A 27,281-nucleotide genomic window follows, 5' to 3' on the forward strand; every position below is an offset into this window, starting at 1 on the left:
TACGAGCATCTCCACATTGGAATCATCTACACTTGAAAATAGTTCAACACTGGAAACTACACTGTCTACAATAGGTACCTCTCCATCCTTAATGTCTACCACAACAGACGGACAAAGTACATCAGAAGTGATTTCATCAACAGCAGAAATACCTTCTTCCAGCGTAGAGCAAACAACAAGCCAGCAAACACAAACCACTCAGTTTAGTTCAACCCCAGAAACTGAACCTACAACAGCTCAATCAACATTTACAACAGCTATGTCCCAATCGAGCACGTACACATTAGAATCATCTTCAAGTGAAAGTGGATCAACGGTGCAAACTTCTGTGTACACAACAAGTACCTCTCTGTCTTCACCATCTATTTCAACAGAAAGACAAACTACATCAGAATTCACTTCATCAACAACAGAAATACCTACTTCCAGTGTAGAGCTAACAACAAGCCAGCAAACACAAACCACTCAGTTTACTTCAACCACAGAAACAGAACCTACAACGACAGCTCAATCAACATTTACAGTTAGCTCCCCTACGAGCATCTCCACATTGGAATCATCTACACTTGAAAATGGTTCAACACTGGAAACTACATTGTCCACAATAGGTACCTCTCCATCCTTAATGTCTACCACAACAGAAGGACAAAGTACATCAGAAGTTATTTCATCAACAGCAGAAATACCTACTTCTAGCGTAGAGCAAACAACAAGCCAGCAAACACAAACCACTCAGTTTAGTTCAACCCCAGAAACTGAACCTACAACAGGTCAATCAACATTTACAACAGCTATGTCCCAATCGAGCACGTACACATTAGAATCATTTACAAGTGAAAGTGGATCAACGGTGCAAACTTCTGTGTACACAACAAGTACCTCTCTGTCTTCACCATCTATTTCAACAGAAAGACAAAGTACATCAGAATTCACTTCATCAACAACAGAAATACCTACTTCCAGTGTAGAGCAAACAACAAGCCAACAAACACAAACCACTCAGTTTAGTTCAACCACAGAAACAGAACCTACAACGACAGCTCAATCAACATTTACAGTTAGCTCCCCTACGAGCATCTCCACATTGGAATCATCTACACTTGAAAATGGTTCAACACTGGAAACTACATTGTCCACAATAGGTACCTCTCCATCCTTAATGTCTACTACAACAGAAGGACAAAGTACATCAGAAGTTATTTCATCAACAGCAGAAATACCTACTTCTAGCGTAGAGCAAACAACAAGCCAGCAAACACAAACCACTCAGTTTAGTTCAACCCCAGAAACTGAACCTACAACAGCTCAATCAACAGTTACCACAGCTATGTCCCAATCGAGCACGTACACATTAGAATCATCTACAAGTGAAAGTGGATCAACGGTGCAAACTTCTGTGTACACATCAAGTACCTCTCTGTCTTCACCATCTATTTCAACAGAAAGACAAAGTACATCAGAATTCACTTCATCAACAACAGAAATACCTACTTCCAGTGTAGAGCAAACAACAAGCCAACAAACACAAACCACTCAGTTTAGTTCAACCACAGAAACAGAACCTACAACGACAGCTCAATCAACATTTACAGTTAGCTCCCCTACGAGCATCTCCACAGTGGAATCATCTACACTTGAAAATGGTTCAACACTGGAAACTACATTGTCCACAATAGGTACCTCTCCATTCTTAATGTCTACCACAACAGAAGGACAACGTACATCAGAAGTTATTTCATCAACAGCAGAAATACCTACTTCTAGCGTAGAGCAAACAACAAGCCAGCAGACACAAACCACTCAGTTTAGTTCAACCACAGAATCAGTACCTACAACGACAGCTCAATCAACATTTACAGTTAGCTCCCCTACGAGCATCTCCACATTGGAATCATCTACACTTGAAAATAGTTCAACACTGGAAACTACACTGTCTACAATAGGTACCTCTCCATCCTTAATGTCTACCACAACAGACGGACAAAGTACATCAGAAGTGATTTCATCAACAGCAGAAATACCTTCTTCCAGCGTAGAGCAAACAACAAGCCAGCAAACACAAACCACTCAGTTTAGTTCAACCCCAGAAACTGAACCTACAACAGCTCAATCAACATTTACAACAGCTATGTCCCAATCGAGCACGTACACATTAGAATCATCTTCAAGTGAAAGTGGATCAACGGTGCAAACTTCTGTGTACACAACAAGTACCTCTCTGTCTTCACCATCTATTTCAACAGAAAGACAAACTACATCAGAATTCACTTCATCAACAACAGAAATACCTACTTCCAGTGTAGAGCTAACAACAAGCCAGCAAACACAAACCACTCAGTTTACTTCAACCACAGAAACAGAACCTACAACGACAGCTCAATCAACCTTTACAGTTAGCTCCCCTACGAGCATCTCCACATTGGAATCATCTACACTTGAAAATGGTTCAACACTGGAAACTACATTGTCCACAATAGGTACCTCTCCATCCTTAATGTCTACTACAACAGAAGGACAAAGTACATCAGAAGTTATTTCATCAACAGCAGAAATACCTACTTCTAGCATAGAGCAAACAACAAGCCAGCAAACACAAACCACTCAGTTTAGTTCAACCCCAGAAACTGAACCTACAACAGCTCAATCAACAGTTACCACAGCTATGTCCCAATCGAGCACGTACACATTAGAATCATCTACAAGTGAAAGTGGATCAACGGTGCAAACTTCTGTGTACACATCAAGTACCTCTCTGTCTTCACCATCTATTTCAACAGAAAGACAAAGTACATCAGAATTCACTTCATCAACAACAGAAATACCTACTTCCAGTGTAGAGCAAACAACAAGCCAACAAACACAAACCACTCAGTTTAGTTCAACCACAGAAACAGAACCTACAACGACAGCTCAATCAACATTTACAGTTAGCTCCCCTACGAGCATCTCCACATTGGAATCATCTACACTTGAAAATGGTTCAACACTGGAAACTACATTGTCCACAATAGGTACCTCTCCATTCTTAATGTCTACCACAACAGAAGGACAACGTACATCAGAAGTTATTTCATCAACAGCAGAAATACCTACTTCTAGCGTAGAGCAAACAACAAGCCAGCAAACACAAACCACTCAGTTTAGTTCAACCACAGAATCAGTACCTACAACGACAGCTCAATCAACATTTACAGTTAGCTCCCCTACGAGCATCTCCACATTGGAATCATCTACACTTGAAAATAGTTCAACACTGGAAACTACACTGTCTACAATAGGTACCTCTCCATCCTTAATGTCTACCACAACAGACGGACAAAGTACATCAGAAGTGATTTCATCAACAGCAGAAATACCTTCTTCCAGCGTAGAGCAAACAACAAGCCAGCAAACACAAACCACTCAGTTTAGTTCAACCCCAGAAACTGAACCTACAACAGCTCAATCAACATTTACAACAGCTATGTCCCAATCGAGCACGTACACATTAGAATCATCTTCAAGTGAAAGTGGATCAACGGTGCAAACTTCTGTGTACACAACAAGTACCTCTCTGTCTTCACCATCTATTTCAACAGAAAGACAAACTACATCAGAATTCACTTCATCAACAACAGAAATACCTACTTCCAGTGTAGAGCTAACAACAAGCCAGCAAACACAAACCACTCAGTTTACTTCAACCACAGAAACAGAACCTACAACGACAGCTCAATCAACATTTACAGTTAGCTCCCCTACGAGCATCTCCACATTGGAATCATCTACACTTGAAAATGGTTCAACACTGGAAACTACATTGTCCACAATAGGTACCTCTCCATCCTTAATGTCTACCACAACAGAAGGACAAAGTACATCAGAAGTTATTTCATCAACAGCAGAAATACCTACTTCTAGCGTAGAGCAAACAACAAGCCAGCAAACACAAACCACTCAGTTTAGTTCAACCCCAGAAACTGAACCTACAACAGCTCAATCAACATTTACAACAGCTATGTCCCAATCGAGCACGTACACATTAGAATCATTTACAAGTGAAAGTGGATCAACGGTGCAAACTTCTGTGTACACAACAAGTACCTCTCTGTCTTCACCATCTATTTCAACAGAAAGACAAAGTACATCAGAATTCACTTCATCAACAACAGAAATACCTACTTCCAGTGTAGAGCAAACAACAAGCCAACAAACACAAACCACTCAGTTTAGTTCAACCACAGAAACAGAACCTACAACGACAGCTCAATCAACATTTACAGTTAGCTCCCCTACGAGCATCTCCACATTGGAATCATCTACACTTGAAAATGGTTCAACACTGGAAACTACATTGTCCACAATAGGTACCTCTCCATCCTTAATGTCTACTACAACAGAAGGACAAAGTACATCAGAAGTTATTTCATCAACAGCAGAAATACCTACTTCTAGCGTAGAGCAAACAACAAGCCAGCAAACACAAACCACTCAGTTTAGTTCAACCCCAGCAACTGAACCTACAACAGCTCAATCAACAGTTACAACAGCTATGTCCCAATCGAGCACGTACACATTAGAATCATCTACAAGTGAAAGTGGATCAACGGTGCAAACTTCTGTGTACACATCAAGTACCTCTCTGTCTTCACCATCTATTTCAACAGAAAGACAAAGTACATCAGAATTCACTTCATCAACAACAGAAATACCTACTTCCAGTGTAGAGCAAACAACAAGCCAACAAACACAAACCACTCAGTTTAGTTCAACCACAGAAACAGTACCTACAACGACAGCTCAATCAACATTTACAGTTAGCTCCCCTACGAGCATCTCCACATTGGAATCATCTACACTTGAAAATGGTTCAACACTGGAAACTACACTGTCTACAATAGGTACCTCTCCATCCTTAATGTCTACCACAACAGAAGGACAAAGTACATCAGAAGTGATTTCATCAACAGCAGAAATACCTTCTTCCAGCGTAGAGCAAACAACAAGCCAGCAAACACAAACCACTCAGTTTAGTTCAACCCCAGAAACTGAACCTACAACAGCTCAATCAACAGTTACAACAGCTATGTCCCAATCGAGCATGTACACATTAGAATCATCTACAAGTGAAAGTGGATCAACGGTGCAAACTTCTGTGTACACATCAAGTACCTCTCTGTCTTCACCATCTATTTCAACAGAAAGACAAAGTACATCAGAATTCACTTCATCAACAACAGAAATACCTACTTCCAGTGTAGAGCAAACAACAAGCCAACAAACACAAACCACTCAGTTTAGTTCAACCACAGAAACAGAACCTACAACGACAGCTCAATCAACATTTACAGTTAGCTCCCCTACGAGCATCTCCACATTGGAATCATCTACACTTGAAAATGGTTCAACACTGGAAACTACATTGTCCACAATAGGTACCTCTCCATCCTTAATGTCTACCACAACAGAAGGACAAAGTACATCAGAAGTGATTTCATCAACAGCAGAAATACCTACTTCTAGCGTAGAGCAAACAACAAGCCAGCAAACACAAACCACTCAGTTTAGTTCAACCCCAGAAACTGAACCTACAACAGCTCAATCAACATTTACAACAGCTATGTCCCAATCGAGCACGTACACATTAGAATCATTTACAAGTGAAAGTGGATCAACGGTGCAAACTTCTGTGTACACAACAAGTACCTCTCTGTCTTCACCATCTATTTCAACAGAAAGACAAAGTACATCAGAATTCACTTCATCAACAACAGAAATACCTACTTCCAGTGTAGAGCAAACAACAAGCCAACAAACACAAACCACTCAGTTTAGTTCAACCACAGAAACAGAACCTACAACGACAGCTCAATCAACATTTACAGTTAGCTCCCCTACGAGCATCTCCACATTGGAATCATCTACACTTGAAAATGGTTCAACACTGGAAACTACATTGTCCACAATAGGTACCTCTCCATCCTTAATGTCTACTACAACAGAAGGACAAAGTACATCAGAAGTTATTTCATCAACAGCAGAAATACCTACTTCTAGCGTAGAGCAAACAACAAGCCAGCAAACACAAACCACTCAGTTTAGTTCAACCCCAGCAACTGAACCTACAACAGCTCAATCAACAGTTACAACAGCTATGTCCCAATCGAGCACGTACACATTAGAATCATCTACAAGTGAAAGTGGATCAACGGTGCAAACTTCTGTGTACACATCAAGTACCTCTCTGTCTTCACCATCTATTTCAACAGATAGACAAAGTACATCAGAATTCACTTCATCAACAACAGAAATACCTACTTCCAGTGTAGAGCAAACAACAAGCCAACAAACACAAACCACTCAGTTTAGTTCAACCACAGAAACAGAACCTACAACGACAGCTCAATCAACATTTACAGTTAGCTCCCCTACGAGCATCTCCACATTGGAATCATCTACACTTGAAAATGGTTCAACACTGGAAACTACACTGTCTACAATAGGTACCTCTCCATCCTTAATGTCTACCACAACAGAAGGACAAAGTACATCAGAAGTGATTTCATCAACAGCAGAAATACCTTCTTCCAGCGTAGAGCAAACAACAAGCCAGCAAACACAAACCACTCAGTTTAGTTCAACCCCAGAAACTGAACCTACAACAGCTCAATCAACAGTTACAACAGCTATGTCCCAATCGAGCATGTACACATTAGAATCATCTACAAGTGAAAGTGGATCAACGGTGCAAACTTCTGTGTACACATCAAGTACCTCTCTGTCTTCACCATCTATTTCAACAGAAAGACAAAGTACATCAGAATTCACTTCATCAACAACAGAAATACCTACTTCCAGTGTAGAGCAAACAACAAGCCAACAAACACAAACCACTCAGTTTAGTTCAACCACAGAAACAGAACCTACAACGACAGCTCAATCAACATTTACAGTTAGCTCCCCTACGAGCATCTCCACATTGGAATCATCTACACTTGAAAATGGTTCAACACTGGAAACTACATTGTCCACAATAGGTACCTCTCCATCCTTAATGTCTACCACAACAGAAGGACAAAGTACATCAGAAGTGATTTCATCAACAGCAGAAATACCTACTTCTAGCGTAGAGCAAACAACAAGCCAGCAAACACAAACCACTCAGTTTAGTTCAACCCCAGAAACTGAACCTACAACAGCTCAATCAACATTTACAACAGCTATGTCCCAATCGAGCACGTACACATTAGAATCATTTACAAGTGAAAGTGGATCAACGGTGCAAACTTCTGTGTACACAACAAGTACCTCTCTGTCTTCACCATCTATTTCAACAGAAAGACAAAGTACATCAGAATTCACTTCATCAACAACAGAAATACCTACTTCCAGTGTAGAGCAAACAACAAGCCAACAAACACAAACCACTCAGTTTAGTTCAACCACAGAAACAGAACCTACAACGACAGCTCAATCAACATTTACAGTTAGCTCCCCTACGAGCATCTCCACATTGGAATCATCTACACTTGAAAATGGTTCAACACTGGAAACTACATTGTCCACAATAGGTACCTCTCCATCCTTAATGTCTACTACAACAGAAGGACAAAGTACATCAGAAGTTATTTCATCAACAGCAGAAATACCTACTTCTAGCGTAGAGCAAACAACAAGCCAGCAAACACAAACCACTCAGTTTAGTTCAACCCCAGCAACTGAACCTACAACAGCTCAATCAACAGTTAAAACAGCTATGTCCCAATCGAGCACGTACACATTAGAATCATCTACAAGTGAAAGTGGATCAACGGTGCAAACTTCTGTGTACACATCAAGTACCTCTCTGTCTTCACCATCTATTTCAACAGATAGACAAAGTACATCAGAATTCACTTCATCAACAACAGAAATACCTACTTCCAGTGTAGAGCAAACAACAAGCCAACAAACACAAACCACTCAGTTTAGTTCAACCACAGAAACAGAACCTACAACGACAGCTCAATCAACATTAACAGTTAGCTCCCCTACGAGCATCTCCACATTGGAATCATCTACACTTGAAAATGGTTCAACACTGGAAACTACATTGTCCACAATAGGTACCTCTCCATTCTTAATGTCTACCACAACAGAAGGACAACGTACATCAGAAGTTATTTCATCAACAGCAGAAATACCTACTTCTAGCGTAGAGCAAACAACAAGCCAGCAGACAAAAACCACTCAGTTTAGTTCAACCACAGAAACAGTACCTACAACGACAGCTCAATCAACATTTACAGTTAGCTCCCCTACGAGCATCTCCACATTGGAATCATCTACACTTGAAAATGGTTCAACACTGGAAACTACACTGTCTACAATAGGTACCTCTCCATCCTTAATGTCTACCACAACAGAAGGACAAAGTACATCAGAAGTGATTTCATCAACAGCAGAAATACCTTCTTCCAGCGTAGAGCAAACAACAAGCCAGCACACACAAACCACTCAGTTTAGTTCAACCCCAGAAACTGAACCTACAACAGCTCAATCAACAATTACAACAGCTATGTCCCAATCGAGCATGTACACATTAGAATCATCTACAAGTGAAAGTGGATCAACGGTGCAAACTTCTGTGTACACATCAAGTACCTCTCTGTCTTCACCATCTATTTCAACAGAAAGACAAAGTACATCAGAATTCACTTCATCAACAACAGAAATACCTACTTCCAGTGTAGAGCAAACAACAAGCCAACAAACACAAACCACTCAGTTTAGTTCAACCACAGAAACAGAACCTACAACGACAGCTCAATCAACATTTACAGTTAGCTCCCCTACGAGCATCTCCACATTGGAATCATCTACACTTGAAAATGGTTCAACACTGGAAACTACATTGTCCACAATAGGTACCTCTCCATCCTTAATGTCTACCACAACAGAAGGACAAAGTACATCAGAAGTTATTTCATCAACAGCAGAAATACCTACTTCTAGCGTAGAGCAAACAACAAGCCAGCAAACACAAACCACTCAGTTTAGTTCAACCCCAGAAACTGAACCTACAACAGCTCAATCAACAGTTACAACAGCTATGTCCCAATCGAGCACGTACACATTAGAATCATCTACAAGTGAAAGTGGATCAACGGTGCAAACTTCTGTGTACACATCAAGTACCTCTCTGTCTTCAACATCTATTTCAACAGAAAGACAAAGTACATCAGAATTCACTTCATCAACAACAGAAATACCTACTTCCAGTGTAGAGCAAACAACAAGCCAACAAACACAAACCACTCAGTTTAGTTCAACCACAGAAACAGAACCTACAACGACAGCTCAATCAACATTTACAGTTAGCTCCCCTACGAGCATCTCCACATTGGAATCATCTACACTTGAAAATGGTTCAACACTGGAAACTACATTGTCCACAATAGGTACCTCTCCATCCTTAATGTCTACTACAACAGAAGGACAAAGTACATCAGAAGTTATTTCATCAACAGCAGAAATACCTACTTCTAGCGTAGAGCAAACAACAAGCCAGCAAACACAAACCACTCAGTTTAGTTCAACCCCAGCAACTGAACCTACAACAGCTCAATCAACAGTTACAACAGCTATGTCCCAATCGAGCACGTACACATTAGAATCATCTACAAGTGAAAGTGGATCAACGGTGCAAACTTCTGTGTACACATCAAGTACCTCTCTGTCTTCACCATCTATTTCAACAGAAAGACAAAGTACATCAGAATTCACTTCATCAACAACAGAAATACCTACTTCCAGTGTAGAGCAAACAACAAGCCAACAAACACAAACCACTCAGTTTAGTTCAACCACAGAAACAGAACCTACAACGACAGCTCAATCAACATTAACAGTTAGCTCCCCTACGAGCATCTCCACATTGGAATCATCTACACTTGAAAATGGTTCAACACTGGAAACTACATTGTCCACAATAGGTACCTCTCCATTCTTAATGTCTACCACAACAGAAGGACAACGTACATCAGAAGTTATTTCATCAACAGCAGAAATACCTACTTCTAGCGTAGAGCAAACAACAAGCCAGCAGACAAAAACCACTCAGTTTAGTTCAACCACAGAAACAGTACCTACAACGACAGCTCAATCAACATTTACAGTTAGCTCCCCTACGAGCATCTCCACATTGGAATCATCTACACTTGAAAATGGTTCAACACTGGAAACTACACTGTCTACAATAGGTACCTCTCCATCCTTAATGTCTACCACAACAGAAGGACAAAGTACATCAGAAGTGATTTCATCAACAGCAGAAATACCTTCTTCCAGCGTAGAGCAAACAACAAGCCAGCAAACACAAACCACTCAGTTTAGTTCAACCCCAGAAACTGAACCTACAACAGCTCAATCAACAGTTACAACAGCTATGTCCCAATCGAGCATGTACACATTAGAATCATCTACAAGTGAAAGTGGATCAACGGTGCAAACTTCTGTGTACACATCAAGTACCTCTCTGTCTTCACCATCTATTTCAACAGAAAGACAAAGTACATCAGAATTCACTTCATCAACAACAGAAATACCTACTTCCAGTGTAGAGCAAACAACAAGCCAACAAACACAAACCACTCAGTTTAGTTCAACCACAGAAACAGAACCTACAACGACAGCTCAATCAACATTTACAGTTAGCTCCCCTACGAGCATCTCCACATTGGAATCATCTACACTTGAAAATGGTTCAACACTGGAAACTACATTGTCCACAATAGGTACCTCTCCATCCTTAATGTCTACCACAACAGAAGGACAAAGTACATCAGAAGTTATTTCATCAACAGCAGAAATACCTACTTCTAGCGTAGAGCAAACAACAAGCCAGCAAACACAAACCACTCAGTTTAGTTCAACCCCAGAAACTGAACCTACAACAGCTCAATCAACATTTACAACAGCTATGTCCCAATCGAGCACGTACACATTGGAATCATTTACAAGTGAAAGTGGATCAACGGTGCAAACTTCTGTGTACACAACAAGTACCTCTCTGTCTTCACCATCTATTTCAACAGAAAGACAAACTACATCAGAATTCACTTCATCAACAACAGAAATACCTACTTCCAGTGTAGAGCAAACAACAAGCCAACAAACACAAACCACTCAGTTTAGTTCAACCACAGAAACAGAACCTACAACGACAGCTCAATCAACATTTACAGTTAGCTCCCCTACGAGCATCTCCACATTGGAATCATCTACACTTGAAAATGGTTCAACACTGGAAACTACATTGTCCACAATAGGTACCTCTCCATCCTTAATGTCTACTACAACAGAAGGACAAAGTACATCAGAAGTTATTTCATCAACAGCAGAAATACCTACTTCTAGCGTAGAGCAAACAACAAGCCAGCAAACACAAACCACTCAGTTTAGATCAACCCCAGCAACTGAACCTACAACAGCTCAATCAACAGTTACAACAGCTATGTCCCAATCGAGCACGTACACATTAGAATCATCTACAAGTGAAAGTGGATCAACGGTGCAAACTTCTGTGTACACATCAAGTACCTCTCTGTCTTCACCATCTATTTCAACAGATAGACAAAGTACATCAGAATTCACTTCATCAACAACAGAAATACCTACTTCCAGTGTAGAGCAAACAACAAGCCAACAAACACAAACCACTCAGTTTAGTTCAACCACAGAAACAGAACCTACAACGACAGCTCAATCAACATTAACAGTTAGCTCCCCTACGAGCATCTCCACATTGGAATCATCTACACTTGAAAATGGTTCAACACTGGAAACTACATTGTCCACAATAGGTACCTCTCCATTCTTAATGTCTACCACAACAGAAGGACAACGTACATCAGAAGTTATTTCATCAACAGCAGAAATACCTACTTCTAGCGTAGAGCAAACAACAAGCCAGCAGACAAAAACCACTCAGTTTAGTTCAACCACAGAAACAGTACCTACAACGACAGCTCAATCAACATTTACAGTTAGCTCCCCTACGAGCATCTCCACATTGGAATCATCTACACTTGAAAATGGTTCAACACTGGAAACTACACTGTCTACAATAGGTACCTCTCCATCCTTAATGTCTACCACAACAGAAGGACAAAGTACATCAGAAGTGATTTCATCAACAGCAGAAATACCTTCTTCCAGCGTAGAGCAAACAACAAGCCAGCAAACACAAACCACTCAGTTTAGTTCAACCCCAGAAACTGAACCTACAACAGCTCAATCAACAGTTACAACAGCTATGTCCCAATCGAGCATGTACACATTAGAATCATCTACAAGTGAAAGTGGATCAACGGTGCAAACTTCTGTGTACACATCAAGTACCTCTCTGTCTTCACCATCTATTTCAACAGAAAGACAAAGTACATCAGAATTCACTTCATCAACAACAGAAATACCTACTTCCAGTGTAGAGCAAACAACAAGCCAACAAACACAAACCACTCAGTTTAGTTCAACCACAGAAACAGAACCTACAACGACAGCTCAATCAACATTTACAGTTAGCTCCCCTACGAGCATCTCCACATTGGAATCATCTACACTTGAAAATGGTTCAACACTGGAAACTACATTGTCCACAATAGGTACCTCTCCATCCTTAATGTCTACCACAACAGAAGGACAAAGTACATCAGAAGTTATTTCATCAACAGCAGAAATACCTACTTCTAGCGTAGAGCAAACAACAAGCCAGCAAACACAAACCACTCAGTTTAGTTCAACCCCAGAAACTGAACCTACAACAGCTCAATCAACAGTTACAACAGCTATGTCCCAATCGAGCACGTACACATTAGAATCATCTACAAGTGAAAGTGGATCAACGGTGCAAACTTCTGTGTACACATCAAGTACCTCTCTGTCTTCAACATCTATTTCAACAGAAAGACAAAGTACATCAGAATTCACTTCATCAACAACAGAAATACCTACTTCCAGTGTAGAGCAAACAACAAGCCAACAAACACAAACCACTCAGTTTAGTTCAACCACAGAAACAGAACCTACAACGACAGCTCAATCAACATTTACAGTTAGCTCCCCTACGAGCATCTCCACATTGGAATCATCTACACTTGAAAATGGTTCAACACTGGAAACTACACTGTCTACAATAGGTACCTCTCCATCCTTAATGTCTACCACAACAGAAGGACAAAGTACATCAGAAGTTATTTCATCAACAGCAGAAATACCTACTTCTAGCGTAGAGCAAACAACAAGCCAGCAAACACAAACCACTCAGTTTAGTTCAACCACAGAAACAGAACCTACAACGACAGCTCAATCAACATTTACAGTTAGCTCCCCTACGAGCATCTCCACATTGGAATCATCTACACTTGAAAATGGTTCAACACTGGAAACTACATTGTCCACAATAGGTACCTCTCCATCCTTAATGTCTACCACAACAGAAGGACAAAGTACATTAGAAGTTATTTCATCAACAGCAGAAATACCTACTTCTAGCGTAGAGCAAACAACAAGCCAGCAAACACAAACCACTCAGTTTAGTTCAACCCCAGAAACTGAACCTACAACAGCTCAATCAACAGTTACAACAGCTATGTCCCAATCGAGCACGTACACATTAGAATCATCTACAAGTGAAAGTGGATCAACGGTGCAAACTTCTGTGTACACATCAAGTACCTCTCTGTCTTCACCATCTATTTCAACAGAAAGACAAAGTACATCAGAATTCACTTCATCAACAACAGAAATACCTACTTCCAGTGTAGAGCAAACAACAAGCCAACAAACACAAACCACTCAGTTTAGTTCAACCACAGAAACAGAACCTACAACGACAGCTCAATCAACATTTACAGTTAGCTCCCCTACGAGCATCTCCACATTGGAATCATCTACACTTGAAAATGGTTCAACACTGGAAACTTCATTGTCCACAATAGATACCTCTCCATCCTTAATGTCCATCACAACAGAAGGACAAAGTACATCAGAAGTGATTTCATCAACAGCAGAAATATCTACTTCTAGTGTAGAGCAAACAACAAGACAACAAACACAAACCACTCAGTTTAGTTCAACCACAGAAACAGAACCTACAATGACAGCTCAATCAACATTTACAGTTAGCTCCCCTACGAGCATCTCCACATTGGAATCATCTACACTTGAAAATGGTTCAACACTGGAAACTTCATTGTCCACAATAGATACCTCTCCATCCTTTATGTCTACCACAACAGAAGGACAAACTACATCAGAAGTTATTTCATCAACAGCAGAAATACCTACTTCTAGCGTAGAGCAAACAACAAGCCAGCAAACACAAACCACTCAGTTTAGTTCAACCCCAGAAACTGAACCTACAACAGCTCAATCAACATTTACAACAGCTATGTCCCAATCGAGCACGTACACATTAGAATCATCTTCAAGTGAAAGTGGATCAACGGTGCAAACTTCTGTGTACACAACAAGTACCTCTCTGTCTTCACCATCTATTTCAACAGAAAGACAAACTACATCAGAATTCACTTCATCAACAACAGAAATACCTACTTCCAGCGAAGAGCTAACAACAAGCCAGCAAACACAAACCACTCAGTTTAGTTCAACCACAGAAACAGAACCTACAACGACAGCTCAATCAACATTTACAGTTAGCTCCCCTACGAGCATCTCCACATTGGAATCATCTACACTTGAAAATGGTTCAACACTGGAAACTACATTGTCCACAATAGGTACCTCTCCATCCTTAATGTCTACCACAACAGAAGGACAAAGTACATCAGAAGTAATTTCATCAACAGCAGAAATACATTCTTCCAGCATAGAGCAAACAACAAGCCAGCAAACACAAACCACTCAGTTTAGTTCAACCCCAGAAACTGAACCTACAACAGCTCAATCAACATTTACAACAGCTATGTCCCAAACGAGCATGTACACATTAGAATCATCTACAAGTGAAAGTGGATCAACAGTGCAAACTCCTGTGTACACAACAAGTACCTCTCTGTCTTCACCAACTATTTCAACAGAAGGACAAAGTACATCAGAATTCACTTCATCAACAACAGAAATAACTGCTTCCAGTGTAGAGCAAACAACAAGCCAGCAAACACAAACCAATCAGTTTAGTTCAACCACAGAAACAGAACCTACAACGACAGCTCAATCAACATTTACAGTTAGCTCCCCTACGAGCATCTCCACATTGGAATCATCTACACTTGAAAATGGTTCAACACTGGAAACTTCATTGTCCACAATAGGTACCTCTCCATCCTTAATGTCTACCACAACAGAAGGACAAAGTACATCAGAAGTAATTTCATCAACAGCAGAAATACATTCTTCCAGCATAGAGCAAACAACAAGCCAGCAAACACAAACCACTCAGTTTAGTTCAACCCCAGAAACTGAACCTACAACAGCTCAATCAACATTTACAACAGCTATGTCCCAAACGAGCATGTACACATTAGAATCATCTACAAGTGAAAGTGGATCAACAGTGCAAACTCCTGTGTACACAACAAGTACCTCTCTGTCTTCACCAACTATTTCAACAGAAGGACAAAGTACATCAGAATTCACTTCATCAACAACAGAAATAACTGCTTCCAGTGTAGAGCAAACAACAAGCCAGCAAACACAAACCAATCAGTTTAGTTCAACCACAGAAACAGAACCTACAACGACAGCTCAATCAACATTTACAGTTAGCTCCCCTACGAGCATCTCCACATTGGAATCATCTACACTTGAAAATGGTTCAACACTGGAAACTTCATTGTCCACAATAGGTACCTCTCCATCCTTAATGTCTACCACAACAGAAGGACAAAGTACATCAGAAGTGATTTCATCAACAGCAGAAATACCTACTTATAGCGTAGAACTAACAACAAGCCAACAAACACAAACCACTCAATTTAGTTCAACCACAGAATCAGAACCTACAACAACAGCTCAATCAACATTTACAGTTAGCTCCCCTACGGGCATCTCCACATTGGAATCATCTACACTTGAAAATGGTTCAACACTGGAAACTTCATTGTCAACAATAGGTACCTTTCCATCCTTAATGTCTACCACAACAGAAGGACAAAGTACATCAGAAGTGATTTCATCAACAGCAGAAATACCGACTTTCAGTGTAGAGCAAACAACAAGCCAGCAAACACAAACCACTCACTTCAGTTCTACCACAGAAACTGAACCTACAATGGCAGCTCAAAAAACATTTACAACAGTTATTACCCATATGAGCACATCCACATTAGAATCATCTACACTTGAGAATGGTTCAACACTGAAAGCTACATTTTCCACTACAGGTACCTCTCCATCCTTATCGTCTACTACAACAGACGGACAAAGTACAACAGAATTCACTTCATCTACAACAGAAATATTGTCATCTAATGTAGAACGAACAAGTCATTTAACACAAATCACTCAGTTTCCTTCTACCACAGGATCAGAATCTACAACGACAGCTCAAACAACATTTACAATAGCTATATCCCCCACTAGCATTTCCACATTAGAATCATCTACAATTGAAAGTGGTACCACAGTGGAAACTACATTATACTCAACAGATGCATATCCGTCTTCAATGTTTTCTACAACAGAAGGACAAACTGCATCAGAATTCACTTCAGCAACAACAGAAATATCGTCATCCAATGCAGAGCAAACAACGAGCCATCAGACACAAACAACTCAGTTTAGTTCCACCACAGAAACTGAACCTACAACAGCTCAAACAGCATTTACAACAGCAATTACCCCTATGAGCACAGCAACATTAGAATCATCTACACTTGAAAGTGTTTCAACACTTGAAACTATAATATCCACAAGTAGTTTTTTAGCTTCATCATCACCATTATCTACGACAGAAGGACAAACCACACTGGAAACTACATTATCCACAATAAGTACAACTCCATCTTCACTATTTACTACAACAGAAGGACAAACAGCCCAAACATTTAGCATTTCTACATCATCCCAGTTAAGCCCTTCTGCTGAAACTAGTACCCAGAAAAGTTCATCAACTTTAACAGAACCTCATTCATCTGCAACAACTCTCAATTCAGTTTCAACAACTCAAAACTGCCTGGAGAATTGTCAGTGTAATGGGTCTCCATGCATCTTCAATGTAACGTCTGGGAAATGTCAGTGTCAGTGCAATCCTTTAACTTTTGGAGAGTATTGCAATTTTGCATATGACTTTTCCACAGTTCTTTGGTGTGAGTATTTATCATACTACTATTACTAATTGATCATTATTATTGTTTATACTACAGGGCCACTGAATGCTTGAATCTGATTGGCACCTAAATCTAAATTAGCAACCAAAATACTTGAAAGTAGTTCATGAAGTGTGACCATTTAAGTTAGTTGTATTGTGTCACGTTTTAGCTCAAACATTTGTGCTTATATTTTAGATCTAAATTTATAAACACTACACAGACATTCTTTATTATTATTATTTTTTTTATATACAAAAGACATGGCACAATAATTCTCACAGTTTGCAGCACAACTTATGTTGAAATCATTTTAAATATATGATTTATTTGTAGCTGAAAGCACACCCACAAGAAATGCCAGCATCTCTCTCAGAATTATGATGGACTATCTTACGGAGTATGAAAATATGAACTCACCAGAATCAAAAAAACTAATTTCCACCTTGAAACGTGAGGTAAATATTTCTAGTTCCTTTTTATAAATAAATATTTATATTAAGAAATAAAAATTTTGAAGTGAAAAATTTTAAAACAAACAAAAAAATGTTTTGATTATTTCTTTTTTGACAGCTTTCAACCCTTTGTAAAAGAGCAGATGCACAAAATTTCAAAGATGTGCACATACGTAGGCTAATGTAAGGTGATTTTTCTTGAATTTCATACATTTACAAATATTTGCTAAGCAAAAGACATTAATATGTTGCATGTATTTGTCCCATTTAGGGAAGGAAGTGTGATTGCTGAAATTACTGCAGTATATAACTATCCCAACAACAACTCACAAATAATTTCTCTAAATAACGATTTGGGACCCACCCTGGAAAAAATCTTTAATGACGCAGATTCATTTCAAAATCTAAGCATAGCTCTTAATGCTTCCATCCAAGTTGACCAAATGACCATGGAGCCAGTTAAAATATCAAGTAAGTTAATTTTTTTTTCTGGAAACATATAACCTTGATTTAATATATGTATTTAAAGAAGAAGAGGAAGAATTAAACATTAATTTAAGGGATACATGGATTACTGTTCTACTGTTTCTGTAATATGGCTTGTCATTGTTTTGTGTAGATATTTCAGATCTGCAGCCATTTGTGAAATGCACACTGAATTTTGCAAACTTAACAGAAGAGATCAAAGATGGAGCATGGGTATGTGTGGGATCATGCAAAAAAATTCCCAAATTCTGCAATCAACGAGGTGTATGCCTTAATGAAATAAATGGACCACAGTGCAGGTAAGTTCTTCAAAGCAAATTCAGATCACTACTGTATAGTCTTCAGCTAATCAAATGATTTTTAACTAAAAATAATTGAAATGGCTGCCCTCAGAAATAAATAAATATATAAAACGTATTACATATTTAGTTTAGAATTAGCTTATTTAAATGAAAAATTCAGGAACTAATCCTCTCCTACCCATTTTGCTAACTGTCTAGGTGTTACAGTTCTCCCTTTGAGAAGTACTATGGAGATCATTGTGAGCTTTACAGCAGAGGGGCCGGTTTCTACGCTGTCCTCTTTGGCTGTTTAGCAGCTTTTGCTCTACTTATCATTGTCTTTGGTGTGATGATTCTGGTGCTCTACAGAGCCAAGAGGTCTGTATAACAGTTTCTGTGATTTATTAAAAGACTAAAACATCAAAGCAAACAAATAACACTGTTATTTAATTTCAGCAGAACTTCAACCAAAAGGAGATTATCACTTTTTGACGATGACTTCTTTGATTTCACATCAAGAGGTACAATGTCTAGCTTTGCAAATGCTTTAGTAAAAAACATCAGGATGAGATGAAACTCTTAAACATCGCAAATGAAAATTTTCTTGGTAACTGGACATATTAACATTAATTAATATTATTTCAGGATCCATAGAAAGTGGTTATGGGATTCAAAATTTGTCAGTCACAGAAGATTCAGCATTCAGCAGATTCAGCTCATACCTTGAAAATACACCTGTGCGGTAGGATGAGCAATTGTGCATTTAACTTAACAAATTGTAAAAGGAACATAACATGTTTTGTTAATTGTTATATTAATCTAAATTTCTCTCTCTCTCTCTCTCTCTCTCTCTCTCTCTCTCTCTCTCTGCTACAGATAAAGACCAGAGCAACTGAGTTGGTGGATGTCTGATGAGCAGAAATGACAGATATTATTTAAAATATATATTTTTTAAAGAATTCAGATATTATAATTTTAGGAAACCAACATAACTGTGCATGCATTTACTGGGTTGGTATCATATTATTTAGAGTTGTAAAATGATTGTCAAGAATCTCAGTTCATAATATTTACATTGCTAAGAACAATGTATAAAGAAGGCCTCTGTAAAACTCTTTAAACTCAAAAGCACTTATCTATGATGCCAAGCACTCCACAGCATATGCTGTAATAAACCAATTAAATATATGAGGGTAGTTAAAATATGCTCCATTGCATTACACCCGCACACCTGGAATGATGCCACCGACACAATCATTAAAAAAAATGTCTATTTTTGCACCCTATTGGACACATACCTTATATTTTGATCATTTCTGTGATGCTTCAATAGAGGGCACGTTTTTTTAATCGTTTATGGTTTGTCATTTAAAAGCAGATTTTCACCCTCTCTTCGTCCATAGTTGATAATTAATATACATTAGAAGCTGTACTTCGGACCAACAGCTGACAGTGTAGGCGGGGCTTCCTGCTAGACGCCACATAAATCAGTCAGTTATGTTGATGGTTTTTATGTTTGTTTTTGTTGGCACTGTACATTTACTGAGCACGTTATTTATTTTTCTTTTTTTTTATGATAGCATACTTGTGTTTATACTGAAAGCACAATAATATATTGTTAAATTAATATTTATATATAAAGTATTTATACTGTGCTGGATGTTTGCAAATAAAATTATTAAAATAAAGCATATGTACAACATTACAATGTATCGGCTATACATTTAATTTACCATCATGTTCATCAGGATTTCAGATCATTATGGGGCACTATATACTTAATTACATACCATGTTGGGCTTACACTTCTTATTATCAAATGGTTGGTGCATCTCAAGTCTTTAGTCTTAGAAAGAAATTATATATATATATATATATATATATATATATATATATATATATATATATATATATATATATATATATATATCTTATATGCCACATAATATGGCCTACCACATTTACTGAGCAAGTTCTGCATGACCATTTTCATAATGCACAAGTATTTACAAAGCTGACAAACAGCATTGAACAGACTGATTAAACTGTGTTCTCTAAAGCCCTAAACACACTGCACAATTTTCGGCTGTCCAAGAAGAAAGACTGATTTGTTGTGAACAAAGATAGCCTATGATATAGCATGATCATCGCTGGTATGATCCACGTTTCCTGACTAACCAATAAAAATGCTAAATTAAATCAACAATCATCATACGAGTCAATAGATGTAATCATCATACATTCTACATTCTACAGTACATACACGTCATAACAAAGTTTATTAGATCCATGTTGCATGAAGTGACCTTATAGGATTGCTAAAATCTTGCAGTGTGTTTGGTGCTTTAAACCTTGTAATGAGTGAATTTATTTCCTTTTGAAAATAATTCCTTATGATCAGTGGCGTGCACAAGTGTGTGAGGGAGGGGGGGCACCAACTCCCAGGGGGCACCACATAGACATATAAATATATATAATAGAATAGAATATATATATATATATATATATATATATATATATATATATATATATATATATATATATATATATATAAATATGTCAATGGGGCATCATCCCTGTTGCTAAAAAAAAATACGGCACCTTTCTCCTAACCACGCTTGCAAACTCTACCACCTTATGTTTGCTAATGAATGCTCATAATTAAAGGATGGACTATGCCCGTGGGAAAGACAGCAATGCGGGGCAGAGAGAAGTAAATGGAAGAAAGTAAAAAACAAACAATCAAACAAAAACAAAAACTGCCATAAAGTTGGTTTGAGATTGGATTTTCGATATTCGCTAATTTAGGGACCTTCTTTAAAGTTACATGCTATATTGATTAAGGCTACTCCATTTGTCTAACGTCAATAGCATCTGAGGACAATTAATTACAGTCATAAAACAAATGTAAACTGTGTAATTTATAATGCACACCTTTTACATTTTTTTATATTTATTAAAATAAACTGTAAATACTATTTAAATTATGCTACCTTGGTCACAACCGAAAGGGCTCAAACGCAAAAGCATTTGAGGAAAAAGACGTGGTTGCACTTTATTTTACAGTACGTGTACTAACAATGTACTTATAGTGTACTCACAGTGTATTTATCTAAAAAAGTTCTGGTATGTTTAGGGGTAGATTCAGGGTAAGTACCTAGTTATTACATGGTTATTGTGATTACTATAATAAGTACATAGTATGTACATGAGGAACAGGACTGTAAAATAGGTGTCAACTACAATGCACACCTTATAAATTTCTAATATGTATTACAATAAATTGTAAATAAAAAAGAGGCCCGAATAGGAGAGAGTGGGGTCGAAAGTAACGTGGGACGAAAGTAACAAAGTGATTTTCTCAAAGCCTATTACTGCATTTCCATTCCCAGCTATGACGGGATATTCAACATTCAATCCTTGACGGAGCTGAGAAATATCACGTGATTTCCTCATCATTTCCTGCAGTTAGGTCCGTAAAACAGTTTTCGAGTACAAAAAGTAAATTATTGAAGCGGTAATTTTTTGTGTTGTTTTTTGTTTGTTTGTTTGTTTCATGTGTCCCAGTAATGATCAATCTACAGGTTATTTAGTGCTTTAACACATCCTAAAGTTTGCATTATCAAAGTTTTTTAGTATAAAAGTAAATCAGGTTTAAACGTCAGGAGTTTCTGTCGGGACAAAAGTAACAATTGTTACGTTTGTCCCGCTACAGTGACAAGAAGTATTTAACTGGTAAGTATCCGGTACATGCTATTCTTCACATAATTTATGTGTCTTGCATCATTTATTAAAATGTTTATGTCATATTATACCAAAAGAATATGTCTGAGTGAGGGTCAGAAAGACAAACAGTGGTATGGTTTTATCCAGATGTTTATGAGAGGGCATTTCTGGACATAGAGGAACATCTGGGCAGCTCCTACCTCACATTTACCTTAGTTATATTAAGGTTTTAGCCATACCTTAGCTTTTACACCTCCACCTATGAATTTGCAGTGTTTCCAGATGTTTTAATGCACATTTTAAATGTATGCATAAAAACAACTGGATGGAAACATGAATAGGCCTACTGTTACATTGTTTAGAATTTATATTATGCCAATGTAATTTAATTATTATATTGTTTATTCTGTTTACATTATATATATATATATATATATATATATATATATATATAAAATACACTGAAATAAAAAAAATAAAAAATAAAAAAATCAAGTTTGTACAGTCGGGTTTTGAGACATTTGATGAAACTTAAATGTAAAATATAAATATAAAAATGTAATTTAATACTCTTTTTTAGCTAAAATAAAAGACAGGGACCCACTTTATATTAAGTGGCCTTAACTACTACCTACATTTTAATTAATAATTTAGTACAATGTACTTATTGTGTACATACATATATTCCTTGTACTTATATTTAAAAAAAACTACATGTAATTACATCTGTATTTAATTTCTGTAATTACATTTATAATTACACTGTTGACCCATACTTTACACCTTAACCCACGCTTAAACTTACCCATACCTCCAACCCTCTCCCTAACCTTACCCCTATCCCACCTCAATAGCAGCAAAAGTGTTTTACAATACAATATGAACACAATAAGTACATTGTACTTATTTTTTTATGTAAGTACATAGTAGTTAAGGCCACTTAATATAAAGTGGGACCAAAGACAGAATATGTTTGCAGTTACATATTAACAAGGTCAAAGTCAGGTATACTTAATAAAAATAAGAGTAACAGAAAAAAATCTAGCTGATATTGTTGTGTTACTTTTAACCCACCTGTGTGTTACTTTTGTCCCAACCGATGGAGTCGAAAGTAACAATGTGCAACTTATGTTCAAAGTGAAATTATACTGAAGCCTTTCTACATTTCTTCAACCTGGTATTGTTAGCCGACACTTATGAGTTACTGACCACAGCAGAAATATATCTCTGTCTACAACGTTATCTTTTAAAATGAGGTTTTTCTGAAAAATTGTACTTTCGCCCCTGCTCTCCCCTATCAATTTCAGGCAAAATCCTGTGAAACTTTTTTGATGTTAATAACAAGTTTTAATGTCGGAAATAATTTCACCACCAACGCATATAATTATCTCTGAATTTCCAGGTTCCCTTACGAAAATTATATATATATATATATATATATATATATATATATATATATATATATATATATATATATATATATATATATATATATATATATATATATATATACTGTATAAATGAAGAGTTCACATGCAAAACTCTCTCTAAATTCCATTTCAAATTTTCTTCTAAAATTATAACTTTTCTATCAGGCTCCTAAGGTTATGTTCAGTTATTTTTATCATATGGCAACGAAAAGAACCTATTCATTGCCATAGTGAGATTAGTGAACCTCCACCTAGAAGCCTGATAAAAAATGCTCATTTTAGAAGAAAATCACAAACGGCACTTAGAGGGTTTTGCATATGAACTCTTCACACACACGCACACACACGCACACACACACACACACACACACACACACACACACACACACACACACACACACACACACACATTTTAACATGTAGGCCTATGGTTGCAGAGAAATGAGCAAAAACGTAAAAATAGGTATTATAGCTCCATGAGGTCTGATCGCGGTGTGTGAACATCATGCCAAATTTAATGTTTACGGTTTTGGCTAGCACTTTTAGGTCAGAAAAAAAAATTATAATAATAAAAGAAGGTGCTCGGACCTTTAATTAACGTCTTTTGAAAGCTTAACACAAACTAGTTTCGTGGAACAAAACCGCCACCTTGTGGCTGAATTGAATTAATAATTTTATACAAGTAGCAACATGAATATAAATAACGTTAATTAGCCAGAACGTACAGACGTAAAATACTTAATATTGACGAGTAAAGCTTTCACCACAGTAGGATCGATAAACACCTTCTTTTACTGTCTATGGTAAACACCTGTCTATGATGAACACCAAGTGAAGGAAACTGTTGTTGATCACGTGTTACTCTGTCCTAGACATGAACAGGAAAGGAATTAACTACAAAGAGAACTACAGAACATGGGATGCAATGAATTGTCAAAATGCAACATATTAAACACAAGACAATGATCTGATCAAATAAAAGGCAGTTTTAAAATGCATTAGAAATTTAATAGAATATAGATCACTTAAACTAAAATCACTTCACCCTCCAACACAGGAGATGGCGGTATGCACCTATAAAGGTGGGATGTGACCCGCCAATAAATCCCACAGAAGAAGAAGATAAACACGCATCCGGTGCGGCAAGGAGAGAAAAAAAAGATGTCGGTGCCCTCACGAATGTCATGTTGTTGACTGTTTCCAGATAATTGTGTTTGTGTTTAAACGCTAATACATGCACGCTAAGCTTATATTGAGTTATATTACAGGCGTATCTACATGAAATTAGCTTATTTGTAAAGGTATGTGTTGTTGTTTTTACGTGAAATGTGGTATATAAATACTCATGCTTTCATAGAGACTGTCAGTTTGATGTTCCTTATTCGCTCGTGTGGTGTTTTATAAATATTTTCTATCGACTTAATCTCTTCTGTCTTCCACAGAGTACCTGTCCGTCATGGTCCATTTATGTAAGTAGGTTTAATGAATTTTATTCTAAATATTAGTCATTATTAACTACTCCCTAATTTAATACACGATTCCACTCAACATCTCGGGCCAGATGTTCAGAAGTAATCTGATCATACTTCAGCTATCGGACCAGGGTCAGGCTCAGTGCATCTTTTGGTCATTTGGTATTTATTTAATATTGAAAGTAGAATTAAATTAAATGTGAAAACGGATCCTTTATTCGTTTTTCATTCAGGGTTAGAAAAATGATTAAAAAGCTTGAGCATTTGATTTCTACAAGTGGGTGGGAATAAAAAGCCCCTTTCTGCTGATTGGTCAGGATTTTGAATATTTAAGTTGTTTTCTAATTATTCTACTTTCAGTATTAAATAATAGGTACACTGATCATTAGATTTACATAAACACAGACATTAGACAGCGTGAGACATTAAATTGAAGTAATGTTCTGAGGGCAATCATGTCCATGTCCTTTTAGAGGCTCTATAGTAGAGCACAAATAATCCAGATTTAGTAATCTGAAAAAGTGTCTTTATGGATCATTGTGATCCAATCCAATTTTGCTTTGAAAAAAAAAAAAACAGTAGAAAAGTAAGATGGATCACCTGATCCTGGATAGAAAAACATGGGATTACAAATCTAGATCATTCTAGATTTAGCTTTTTGAACAACTGAACTCTCTCAAATTTAAATGTGCGTTTCAAATAAGAAAGACATCCAAAATGTAGCCTCCAGGGTCAGTCTTACTGCTTCTGAATTAAAGCCTCATGCTTGTGACATTGAACATTGCCATTGTGAAACTTACATTATGTTTATGCATTATGTATTTTTCTTAGCTTCTTTCCTGCTCAAAAAATATCATGGGGGACATGTGGTCATCAGGCTGGCACTAGGAGGTGCCACTAACAGACCCTTTTACCGCATTGTGGCTGCTTATAATAAACGGGCAAGAGACAGCAAATATATTGAGCAGCTGGGCTCATATGACCCTCTCCCAAACATACAAAATGAAAAACTTGTCGCCTTCAATTACGAAAGAATCAAGTACTGGATTGCATGTGGGGCTCATACCACAAAACCAGTGGCCAAACTTCTAGGTGAGCATCAACCTAAGGAATGAGATTTCTCACTCATTATTTCCTTTAATAACAATATTTAGTGATGATTACAGCAAGAGATCAGTCGCACATACCTCACATGTTTATCCTTTTTTCTCGGAGTAGGATTGGCTGGATTTTTCCCACTGCATCCAATGACGATAACAGAAGCGGAGCGGAGACAGAAAGCAGCTTCGACCGAAGAATTTAAAACAGACAGTCAAGAAAAAGTGGAGGAGGCAGCACTGTAAATCCAAAATAAAGTTCTACGCATCTCATTAGTGATAATGCGACATTGTACTTTTGTATTACACTGTGATATGTTTTTGGTTATATTATAAGCACTGTACTGATGTATCTTAACGCTACACACCAATGTGCTTGTATTAAATAATTCTAATATTTATCAGAGGGCTCAAACTCTTTCTGAGGTTAGCTGTGAAATATGCAGGTAATAAATATGAGCCATGCAAATGCTTTATAGATGTTCAGAAGTCATCTGAAGTAGTGTGCTCATTCTTTTGATCTTTTTTTTTTTTTTTTTTTACAAATGTGATATTTTTAAATTACATAAGTGAATTAGAATTTCAATTCAGTACACTATTTATTTACACACTATTTTCCTATTTGTTACTGTAAAGCTGTTTTGACAGTCTGTTGAATGTTTTTTTTTTATAATTTTAAAAATAAAACAAATCAAAGTTTTAAGTCATAGTTACTTTAGTCTTAGTAATTCTAAGACTAAAACTGAAAAATGAATATAAAAATTACAAACGCACATTAAAGTTTTGAAACCTAAACTAAAAATTTAATGAAAACTTTTTTTAAATATGTTAGCATCCTCTTTGACTATACTCTTTATTTGATTTTCAATAAAAAACACTTAACACAAAATGGGTCAGTCTACACCTTAAAAGACTGCATACATGTCAACGTGAAATGAGGAAACATGAATCTGGGGGCTGTACCATGATGGCAGCTGAACAAATTCAGAGTTACAGGATTAGTTTTGAGTTGACAAAACCAAACCTCTCCAATCCAGCTTTGTTGG

The 27,281-nt window shown here is 37.4% G+C and overlaps 2 protein-coding genes across 2 annotated transcripts; both read left to right on the top strand.

The window, feature by feature from the left end:
- The first annotated feature begins 16,291 nt into the window (after positions 1-16,291).
- Positions 16,292-18,898, top strand: LOC127967939 (mucin-4-like). The gene is made up of 6 exons (XM_052568714.1): positions 16,292-16,364; positions 17,625-17,746; positions 17,862-17,926; positions 18,015-18,214; positions 18,363-18,528; positions 18,730-18,898. Exons 1-6 carry the CDS (start codon positions 16,292-16,294, stop codon positions 18,896-18,898), a joined length of 795 nt encoding a protein of 264 aa, XP_052424674.1.
- A 5,877-nt stretch (positions 18,899-24,775) lies between these two features.
- Positions 24,776-26,728, top strand: LOC127967817 (28S ribosomal protein S16, mitochondrial-like). Its single transcript, XM_052568535.1, has 4 exons — positions 24,776-24,967; positions 25,109-25,135; positions 25,970-26,230; positions 26,357-26,728. Exons 2-4 carry the CDS (start codon positions 25,123-25,125, stop codon positions 26,479-26,481), a joined length of 399 nt encoding a protein of 132 aa, XP_052424495.1. The 5' UTR covers positions 24,776-24,967; positions 25,109-25,122; the 3' UTR covers positions 26,482-26,728.
- The last annotated feature ends 553 nt before the right edge of the window (positions 26,729-27,281 follow it).

This window comes from Carassius gibelio, chromosome B11, assembly GCF_023724105.1.
Source record: "Carassius gibelio isolate Cgi1373 ecotype wild population from Czech Republic chromosome B11, carGib1.2-hapl.c, whole genome shotgun sequence".
Taxonomy (NCBI): Eukaryota; Metazoa; Chordata; class Actinopteri; order Cypriniformes; family Cyprinidae; genus Carassius; species Carassius gibelio.

What these genes read in the sequence shown, in the direction of transcription:
- LOC127967939 (XM_052568714.1), top strand. Translation starts at nt 16,292, where the DNA reads ATGAGCACATCCACATTAGAATCATCTACACTTGAGAATGGTTCAACA. An exon ending in AGCTACATTTTCCACTACAG is followed by an intron (nt 16,365 to 17,624) that starts GTACCTCTCCAT and finishes ATTTATTTGTAG; the next exon opens with CTGAAAGCACACCCACAAGA. An exon ending in GTGCACATACGTAGGCTAAT is followed by an intron (nt 17,927 to 18,014) that starts GTAAGGTGATTT and finishes TGTCCCATTTAG; the next exon opens with GGAAGGAAGTGTGATTGCTG.
- LOC127967817 (XM_052568535.1), top strand. An exon ending in ACCAGTGGCCAAACTTCTAG is followed by an intron (nt 26,231 to 26,356) that starts GTGAGCATCAAC and finishes TTCTCGGAGTAG; the next exon opens with GATTGGCTGGATTTTTCCCA.